Source organism: Nicotiana sylvestris, chromosome 2, assembly GCF_000393655.2.
Source record: "Nicotiana sylvestris chromosome 2, ASM39365v2, whole genome shotgun sequence".
Taxonomy (NCBI): Eukaryota; Viridiplantae; Streptophyta; class Magnoliopsida; order Solanales; family Solanaceae; genus Nicotiana; species Nicotiana sylvestris.
Window position 1 is genome coordinate 192,083,067 of NC_091058.1, and position 11,163 is coordinate 192,094,229.

At 36.1% G+C, this 11,163-nt stretch overlaps 1 protein-coding gene across 1 annotated transcript; it reads left to right on the forward strand.

Moving 5' to 3' along the window:
• The first annotated feature begins 1,316 nt into the window (after nucleotides 1-1,316).
• LOC104212553 (transcription factor FER-LIKE IRON DEFICIENCY-INDUCED TRANSCRIPTION FACTOR-like) lies at nucleotides 1,317-2,765 on the forward strand. The gene is made up of 4 exons (XM_009761854.2): nucleotides 1,317-1,894; nucleotides 2,006-2,194; nucleotides 2,287-2,460; nucleotides 2,593-2,765. The coding sequence occupies exons 1-4, from the start codon at nucleotides 1,382-1,384 to the stop codon at nucleotides 2,695-2,697; spliced, it is 981 nt and encodes a 326-aa protein (XP_009760156.1). The 5' UTR covers nucleotides 1,317-1,381; the 3' UTR covers nucleotides 2,698-2,765.
• The last annotated feature ends 8,398 nt before the right edge of the window (nucleotides 2,766-11,163 follow it).

Genomic DNA, 11,163 nt, shown 5'->3' on the forward strand with positions numbered 1-11,163 from the left:
GAAATTTGGATTTCATGTTCGTGCATAAAATACAAAAATACTCCCTCTGTCCAATTCATGGCCCTCACTTTCCTCTTTAGTATGTTTCAAGAAGAATGTCACGTTTTTATATTTAAAAATAATTAACTATAAATCTTTAAAGCTTATTTTATAATTTTGTTATTATATATTTCATAAATTCTATGCCGGATCAAGTATTGTCACATCAATTCATGAGACGGATGGAGTAACATTGTATAAAACATTAAAGCATAAAACTTAAACGATCATGAATATACGTAAACTAATTTGAGACATACATACATATCAATTTGAGAAAAGGCATGTTAAGTGATTCCTGACCTCTTCCTTATGTTAAATTTATTATCATGTCAATTTCAAAGAGAAAGTTAGTGATTGTGATCTTAGCGTAAATGTAGTCTATGTATAGTTTAAACGTCTTTTGGGTGGATTTGCAAAGTGAGTAGTGACCAGTGAGTACATTAAACCACATATTAAAATTAAACCAAAAATAACAGCGGAATCTTCTCTTAAATTCTCCAGTTTATGTAAACATATTTCCTTTTTGGTCCGTTCCAAAAAGAATGACGCATTTCCAAGCCACACAAATACTCTGCACTCATTTCTAACTTGTTTAGAACCACAAATTTCAAAAATCTTTATTTTTTCTTACTATGTACCTAGTCAAATAGGTTTACAAACTGAGACGGAAGATTACAGTTCAACTAAAGTTCGATCATGATGTCCTCTCTTTCATCACTGATACCAAAATTAAAAACAATGTGTACGTGGCTCCACTTCATTTGTATGCGTAAAGCATGTCTCCTTCCTAATATGTCATGTCAATTTCAATGAAGCTTAGTATCGTAAAATACTTTGTGATACAGTTGCGAAGTGAGAGCGACGAGTATATTAAATCATGCCCTATAATTACTAGCTATTTTATGAGGGCACAAATAAAAATTCCGAAAGCATCTTTACTTAAATATAAGTAAAATAATGTCATGACGTCCTTCCTTTCATCACCATTGCTAAACCAAAAATAGCAGTAGTAAGTACCTGGTGCAGCTTCATCTGATATTCCAATTAAATATTTCTTAAGAAGAATCTAATGTCATCACTTCACTAACGAATAATGATATAAAACTAGGTCACGGTGAACATGAAAACACCATCTCCACTATTTGTCAACTACTTTACGGTTTTAATATTAGTTCTAACTTCACCAGTAACTATCTCGATTCCTTTCACGCGTTCTAATAAATATATTAATAAATAAGATACTTCTTTCCGTTATCTATAAATTCTCTGCAAACCTCTCACCATCAACCCATCTTGCTGAAACAGTAAAAGAGAGGAAACACTAAATAGCAAAAGAAAAATGGAGAGTACTAATGCATGTTCAACATTGCCAATGGAAAATGTTAACGATGTCGGGCTTATTAATTTCATGGACGAGGCTAACTTTGAACAATTTATTGAGCTCATTAGGGGTGAAACTGCTGACCCTATAGTGAAGTTTTGCCCCAACTATGACTGTGAACACATTACAGGTTGTTTTGCTTCGACTGATGTCCAATTTGAGCCAACACCAATGGATATATTTGATTGGAATGCCACAAACATATCTAATAATCCTATTTCACTTTTTTCTTCCCTCCCCGGAGAAATGAAGCTCGGGGAAGAAGAAGAGGACGAGGACGAGGACGACAATGATTACGAGGAATCTACTGGGACAACAACTACCACCACCACGACTATGTTGCCGGCAACTCCAACAAAGAAGAGCACGAGGACTGACCGATCAAGAACTTTAATTTCCGAGCGAAAAAGAAGAGGAAGAATGAAGGAGAAGCTTTATGCCTTGCGTTCCTTAGTTCCTAATATAACAAAGGTAAGAAACTGGAACGCTGTATGCTTGAAGAATTTAACATATATACTGACAATATGAATTTTTTTTTTGGTTAAACCTAGTTCTGAGTGAAGAGAATGTTTCTCTGTGCAGATGGATAAAGCCTCCATAATAGGAGATGCAATACTATATGTACAAGGATTGCAAACGCAAGCAAAGTTACTAAAGGCAGAAATAGAAGGTCTTGAGTCTTCCTTCAATGAAACGAACAATAATCCATTTCAGAATACCAAGCAAATGAAATTGATGACCCATTATCCAGCATTCAAGAGGATATCAAAGGTCTGTTTTTAAAAGAACCAAATGCTACCCAAAATATATAGCATTTAAATCAAAAGCAAAATGATAGTAATTAACATGCTAAACTAATGCAGATGGACGTTTTTCAAGTAGAAGAAAGAAGCATTTACGTGAGATTAGTATGCAACAAAGGGCGACTAGTTGCTGCTTCTCTTTTCAAAGCTCTTGAGTCTCTTTCTGGATTCAATGTTCAAAGCTCCAACTTGGCTATTTCTGCCGATGATTATATTTTGACCTTCACTCTTAATGTAAGTTTAAATATAATTAATTAATTAATTAATTCCCTACAGACTTCAGAATTAATATCAATTCATTTTCTCGCATATGGGCATTATTATTATTATTATTATTTTTATTTTTTTGTGAAAATGAAAAAACAGGTAAAAGAATGTGAGGTGGACATGAACTTGGCCAATTTGAAGCTATGGATAGCTAGTTCTTTTCTTAATCAAGGGTTTTACATCGAGACATTACCATTGGTCTAACGTTTCACTATTGTAATTTTGCAAAGTTTCTAACCTGTCAACGAATGAAAAATGTCATTACTTATCGATCATCATTTGTAACTTTTGATTATTTAAAGATACGTAGTCCAAAAGTGTTAAGCTTGTAAAATTGCAATGGCGCGGTGTACATGTGACCGACTTAATTGTTTATCCAGCGATCAAGAGTGCAGTTTTTTTTTTTTGGAATCAAAAACTGTCAGGGAAGTACTTGATACTGGTCGACGATCGAGACATACAGCCATGAAAAATATTGCAGTGAAATACTGCACATGTTATTTATTTGGGATTTTTTTTTTGAATACATTGCTGGAGGAGGGGAATGGGGGAGATGGAAGTTGATGTGTTTTCAATGTCTTTGTCTTATGTTTTGATGATCTGACAGACTTACTGTCAAGAACCAGATAGGGAACCTATCACACACTTGTACACATTACAAAAATGAACGGATTCCAGCCTGGACTCCAGCTAATGTGAACTGCTGTAAGTGTAGAAAATTGAGAAATAAGACAAGGACCTAATCCCTTGTGTTTCCCTGACAGCAGTACGAAAGTCAACTGTGGACAGTTGAAAAGTGACTGCCACAGAAACAGTGCACACATTGCAGCAGTTTTGCAGTCACTTGCCTTTGACCTACCAAGTGCTTACATCATTCAAGTGATGTCATCAAGGGTGTATTAACAAGAGCATTATAACAAAGCATCACTTGAACACTTGAGAATTCACTTCAAGCATTCAAGTCTTCTGCAAACAGTGAACTCAATTCTCAAGAGCTTGAAGAACAAAGTTAAACGCTACTACGGACCAGTTCTTAAATCTAGTATTTTATTGTCCTTAATTGAGTTGTAACTTTGTGATTGTTCTTGTTGTAATTCCTAAATTGCTTAGCTAGAGCCGTTGCTTATGAACCCCCTTGTAAAGCCATAAACTTTCTGAGTTTGTATTGTGACTAGAGTTAGTCATAAGTTAAAGTCTTTGTAACTAGTGAGTGACAAAGTGGCTTGTGGTAAGAGTATCACAAGTTAGTTGAGTTGAAGTCTTCGTAATAGAGTCATTACACAGTGGCTTTAATAGAGTGTTTACAAGTTAGTGAAGTTGAAAGTCTACAAGTGTAGGTCGTGGTTTTTGTCTCCTTGAGTGGGATTTTTCCACGTAAAAATCTCGTGTCTCATTTACTTACTGTTTCATTAGTTTTCTCAGTGGAAACTCATAGAGGACCAGGTACTCTATAGTTTGGTGGACTCATATAAACTAAATCGATCAACTAGGAGAGTGCCGCAATACCAATGAAGTATCCATCAATCAAAACACATTCCCCCTTCTGAAATGTATACTCTCATCAAGCCATACCAAATAGTAATGTTATTTACTTAGTCATCTGAAATTGTCCATGTTGCCTAAGGACTCCTGACCTCCCCTTCAAAACTTAACCGTGATCTTACACATGCAAATCTCAATCCTACACAACACACCGCATATACTATGCCATTATATGAAAAATATGAGAACATCGTAATCCACTCCGAGTCACAAGAAATTACTCACTCAATTATCCAAGAACTTTCCATTTGATTTCATCTAGAGAAAATCACTATATATATCACAAGCTCCTCACGCCAATAGAAAATATACATCTCAAACCGTGGTAGAAACCATCGAAAACTCTCAGAAACCCATTTTCACATAACTAAATCATCAGAACTAAATCTCTCTAACTCAGCCAAGCCACGGAGGCCACCAAAACCAAAGAGTACCGACACAAAACACCTGTAGAAACTCACTGTTGATACCTATTTTTTCCCTGTATATTTTTAATATGCAAAATACTCTCAAAATAGCATGTATGTGTATATATAAGTATGTCCCAAGGTTTTATTATTTTTCTCTTAATTTTTAAAGATTTTTAAATTAATTTATTGCCTTATTTTATCAAGAAAAACCCAGTAATTATCCCCAAAATTATAATTTTGTGTGATTCACTTATTGGATTCTCATATTTATATTAAAATATAGCTAGAATAATTTTTTCATATGTTTTATAAATTTATTTGGTATTTTTAAAACTAAATTGCATATAATTGCAATATTGACCTCTTTTAAGATTTAATTGTATTTATAGTTATAAAATTAACTCCAATATTTTTAATCTAATAATTATGTATTATTAATCATTTAGTACCTTTAATTTATTTCTAAAAATTATTTTACTATTTATTTATAAAATAAATGAGGGAAAAATGGCTGTTTAAATGATAGCCTATTTGCATTTTAATTTTAGCCGGATTTGAACCACTAATTAGACCCAATTCTAGAATCCAATTACCCAGCCCAAATCCTAATCTACCCGACCCACGACCCTTTAAAATAAGCCGCCCGGATTCCCATTCAATCTAGGTCGTTGATCAAAATGATCAATGACCACCGTTAACTCTTTCCTTTTTAATTCTCAATTACCCCCTAACCCTAATCATTTCCCATCTGTAGCCGCCCTTGAATTCCCCCTTCTCCTAATTCTCTCTCAAGCTCCTCTCGAACCCTAGCCGCCTCCCTCCGTTTCTACCCTAAAATCGCCTGAATCCATGGCTTCCAAAGCCATTAAAGGCCTGTACCAGCCTCCTATGACTCCTACACGCCTGATTACTATGGTTTCAAGGTCAGACCTTGAAGAAGCTTGGCTCAGACTTTGTTTCATTCGAGTTCTATGGCTGTCTCCAACCTCGCTCCGGCCAGCCATGGCTATTCAAGCCTGATCTTGACTTCTCCTACTTTGATCAATGACTTTCCAAGCCTTTCTTACCATCTGGGTTCTTCCGAAACCCTAACCTTCGAGGTTCCTCTGATTCTTTTAGATCCATTGTAGATCTGTGTTTTCTCTGAGCTTTTAAATGTTTTCTCAAAGTTTCTTTCAAACCTTTACCTTCAAAACCTTTACCTTTTTCGATTTAGGGTTCTGTTAAGTCATTTCAAAACTTTTCAGATTTTTAACATGTTCTACTGTGTTTCTTATGTTGACCTTCTACTATGTTTCTTATGTTGATTCTTCCACCGTGTTTCTTATGTTGTTCTTCTACTGTGTTTCTTATGTTGATTCTTCTACTGTGTTTTTTATGTTGTTCTTCTACTGTGTTTCTTTATGTTAAAAGTCTTAGTTCTTTATTAAGGTTTCTGATTTTATTTTCTTTGTTGATATTCTTTTTGCCTGATTCTCTTGTCTTTCATCTCTATACTCGATTGATGGTGAAAACCCTAAAATTTGGGGTTTCATTCGAGTTTTGAGACTGTTTGCTATGTGATTTGCTTGTTCCTCATCTCTGAACTTGTTTGGTTTTAAAACCCTAATCTCTTTGGACCTATTTGAGTTTCTGAAGTTGTTTCATCTACTGCTCGACTGAGTTTCGAAATCTTTGATTCAACTTCTGTTGCTTCATGTGATTTTGATCTCCTGCTATCATTGAAACTTGACTGTATTTTCAGAAAGGTCTTTCTACTGGACCCTTTTGCATATTCCTGATACTCTCCCTTTTCTCTATTAACCTATGTGACTGTCATGTGATTATTCTCTTTGTCATGAGTTCAGCCTCGCATGCCTAATGTTATGTACTCTTTTATATGCTAAATTTCCCTCTCAAAATAACCCTTAATTGTGGACTCATTTCAAACCTCTTTGTGTAATTCTGATTGCACTCTTGTAATTGATTCTTTCCTTGTTATACTGTTTTCCCTGTTTCTTGGACCTATTTGAATACTTTCCTTTAAACTTTCGACCCCTATCTTTTCTACTCAATTTGATTAATCCACTTACCTTGATTACATTGGTATTGGATTCTTACAGACCTTTCCTTGATTAGAGTCTGATGAACCTAGCCTCTATTACCTACTGTGTACTTGTACTATGCTGGAAATACTTCCTTATTGGTCATATTCAGCCCTATGTGATTTCTTTCCTTATTTAGCACTTGCATGTTACCGTTTGACTTTAACTCCTTAATTAAAGGAAGTCTTATACTGATTGATTTTAATTGGCACACGGTTCCATAATTATTTTCTTGCCTTGTTTTCTGCGTATTTTCAAACTATAAATACCTGGCTTTCTCATTAACACAGACACACACAGACACTCTTAGTTTTATGAACTCACACTCACCTTCAAAAAACATTCTCTCTTGTTACTTGTATTGTGGCCTGATTTCAAGTCCTGCTACTTGCTTTTATTGTACTTTGCCTCTTTGAAACAGGTATGTTCTGATTAAGATTTTCAGCAATCACAACAATGTGTTTACTTAATACTTTTACCTTCTTGTCTGTCTACTTCTTATGTATGGTTCAATACTTACTTTAGCATGCTGTAATTTCCTTCTGCCTGTCCTGTTATGAACCTCAAACCCCTGCCCAATATGTTTGATACTATAGTTTGCCTGAGGCATGACAGTACTGAATATTACTATCCATGACTCAAGCTTGATTCACATGGGATCCTAACCCCTATGATTCTTTGCTGTTGTATGTTCTAGTAGGCTTATAGGCATGCCAGCATCTCCATTGCTGTGTATGCCCAAAGCTTATCCTTGCCAAGCACGGGCTCTCTGCAATCAGTTCCCAATCCCCGACCCCTTTTTGTGCAATGTTATCAATTCTGTAGCTATTTCCCAGTACCCTTTTCCCTTTTCTTTACTTTCCTAGTTCTTAAAATTTTGTTTATGCACTTGCACTCTCTCTTAGATTTTAAGTTCTGCCCCCCTCTTGTGAATCTTGCCTTGGGACCCCTTGAGCTCCCTTTGAACTTGGACACTTGAGGGCTGGCCCTTCCACACTGCACTTATCCTAATTCTGATAATATAATTTGGGTGTGAGCACTGCCCGGAGTCCCATTGAGGCTCTTGGGGAACTCTGACACACTCAAGTTGAGAAAGGCTTTGGATCAATAGTCTTTGAGTTGGCTTATCTCATAACTCAGTGAGTAAGTCAGAATCAGGATACCTCTAGTTGTACTCTTATTTGTATTTTCTTATATAATTTGCTATTCCAGTTTTTAATAAGTTGTAATAAATACTTGGGGTTGGCTAGTGAAAAGGGGTGGGTAACTATGCATGCAAAGGGTAGAAATCATGCCTATAGAGTTATTCTAAATTCTTCATATTCAATTACATATAGAAACCATGCCTATAGGTTGTTCTAATTCTGCATATTCAATTACATATAGAAACCATGCCTATAGGTTGTTCTAATTCTGTATATTCAATCACATATAGAAACCATGCCTACAGAATCATTCTGAATTCTGCATATTCAACTGTATTAGATACCATGTCTGTAGGTTTTAAACAACTTCTGCATTTAGATACCATGTCTATAGGTTTTAAACAGCTTCTGCATTTAGATACCATGTCTATAGGTTTCAAACAGTTCTGCACTTAGGTACCCCGTATATAAAGGTTTAAAATCAGTAATGCCTAGAAAGCATGCCTATAGGAGTTTCTAATAAAAAATCTGATTCGCCTTACTCAGTGTTAGATCTAAAATTAGTAATAATGGATATCATCATTTGCAGAACTTGTAATCAATTCGTTTAAATTCTGTCTCTCTTTAATAATTTGAGTCCCTCACTTAACTAGTTTAACAAGTATGCATATAGAACATTAAATAATTCATTCCAAGTTTTACTAGCTCATCACCTTTAGAGTTCAATAGATATCATACCTATAGGACCCCGTCGAAACACTTTGGCAAGCCCTAGGGTAATAAATATAAACTGAATCTACTTCTGTGAATAATTACAACCAGTAGGCAGGCCTGATTTGAACTTCTTATCCGAGTTATGTGATAAGCTGAAACTGTCTCAACAATCCACCTGTAAATACCTTAACGGGGTGGGAAGGGTAGATATGGATATGATGACCACGCGATAATATCACTTGTAGCCCCTCATTGAGGAGTGATTACCGGACATTGTGTGGGGTGATCTATATTGTTAATAAACCTAGGACCCCTTTCCCTTATTTCTTTATTCCTTTTATCATTTAAGCTCCTTCGTTAAAAATCAGCTTTCTTTGTTCTTCTAAACTTTGTTTATTTGCAAACCATTATATGAAACCCCCCCTTATTTGAGCCCTATTTGTCTATATGTTAATTGCACCCCAAATTCACAATAGTTGTCTGGCCGGGAACCATACTAGTGGATTCTGAGGGGTGCCTAACAACTTCCCCTTGGAATAATTTCAAGCCCTTATCCTAATCTCTGGTTATTCAAAATCAAACTCTTTTGGTGTCCTAATGCACCCTAATCATTAGGTGGCGACTCTTCGAACGCAAACCCAATTCCCAAAAGGAATGAATTGTCCCTCCAAATGTCATAAATCCGATTTCGCTCTAGAAAAATGGGGCGCGACACTCACTATCTCATAAGTACCAAAAGAGCCAATCGCATCCATTACCATGCCGATCCAACCTACTACCAAACTGTCCTATTTATCATAGTTCCTTCTGAATTACCTTCAAATTGATACTTCTCCTTGCTATAATACCAAAATCCTCAACCAAGACTCACCACACGAGACTCTAGCAAAAACCATACCGCCCAAAGGCTCATAAGCCATTGAATGCTCTCTTAATCACCCCAAAAGTTTCACAACCGAGATGCCTACTCTGAAGAGACCTTTTACGAATCTAAAGCCATTACCTTCGCCTTCCTGATACTGATATATAGAATCTATAAAGACATAGAAATGCCACAAGTCCTGACATCCTCCAATATGAATCTCAGTTTCTAGCCAAATACACATCCTGAAGATTCCCAATTGCCATGCTCTAATCTTGAATTCATTTGAACAATTCTCAAGAGTCTTCCACTCTGCTCAAATCTCAATTAGACTAACCAAACGGACCGAAGGACCAGTGCCCTATTAGCACTCCAACACACAAGGAAGTAACTCCACCTTAATGCAACCAAATATATTCCTTCTCCATACACATTACATCCTTCACCAATAACAACTCAAATCGTTCTGTGATTCTCATATACTGATAAATTTTACCCAAAATTTCCTTTACTCAAGTCATCCTTGATCTCACCCTCTGCAGAACATAACTCATTCACAAGTATACCTCAAACCGAAACCAATACAACACATAACCGTAAAATCAACTTATTATTAGCGGACTCCCCCACTTATCATTAGCAGACTCCCCAATGCCCGTACTTTATTACAGCCATAATATCGCAGTGGGGTTCAATGAAATCCTCTATAAGTTCATGCAACACAAACCATATAATACCTCAAATCTTTTGCAAATCTCGTATTCATCCTCGTAACAGCTAAACCCGCTCTCATAAGCGATCAAAACTCAAATTACAACATGTATTTCACTAGTAAAAGAGAACTCCGAACAAATAATCATAGGGATCACACAAACCTTTGGATACCCTGCAAGAGATAGCCCATATGTTTTGCCTCAAACTGACCTATCTCTATACATTTCCACGGTCATAAACATGATGTAATCACTTAATCTTCCTGAGTCTGGACTCATATAGCGACATGAAATCTACTTTACTCTTCAACTAATCAACATGAAAATACCCTTCAACGTACCCATAACTAGGGACTATACATTAAATAAAGATGGAAATCAAGCACTAAATAGTTCTTTCTACACTCTAAGAAGACCCTTCTCATCACATTCAACCATATGAACACATCTAGCAGTCGCATCATACTCATCACGTAGCCATCTAGCCATAAATTCCACGAATAGGGACACTACCGGACATATAAATCCAAAAGCACGTGCTCACACAATCAACACCTCTATGCTCAAACCATAGTCAAAACCTACGCAAGTCGTCCAGACTGGCCCATCATCAGCATACTGAAATTACATCTCACACCTCTTCCATAAAATCACAAGCCGTCAATGTACAGCTGATACCGAGCGCTCACATGTGCATATGAATGCATGGAATAAATTCAAAGAGTCATGCTTCAAGCTGAATCAATGCCGCATAATAAGGAAAGAAAGATGGGAAATATATCCTAAATGTCCTATAGCCTCTCAGAGATAGATATGGACGTCATCATTCCGATCCGCAAGACTCTACTAGACACTTGTTCATGACTTGTAGAACCTATGAACCTAGTGATCTAATACCAACTTGTCACGACCCAAAATCCACCAGTCATGATGGCACCTAACTCAACCCACTAGGTAAGCCAATTAACAATTATCTAGATTTATTTAACTGAATAAAATAATTAAACAATAGAATTATCTAATTCTTGTATATTTCCCAAGGACTAGTAGTACAAATCATGAGCTTCTACAAATGGAGTTTACAAAGCAATAATGGAACAATTACATAGTTTGTTTGAAAAGTACATAAACCGAATTTTATAGTCTAAGGCTACCGTGAACAAGAAGCAGCTACAACAGGAACGCGAGTATGCCTTCAAA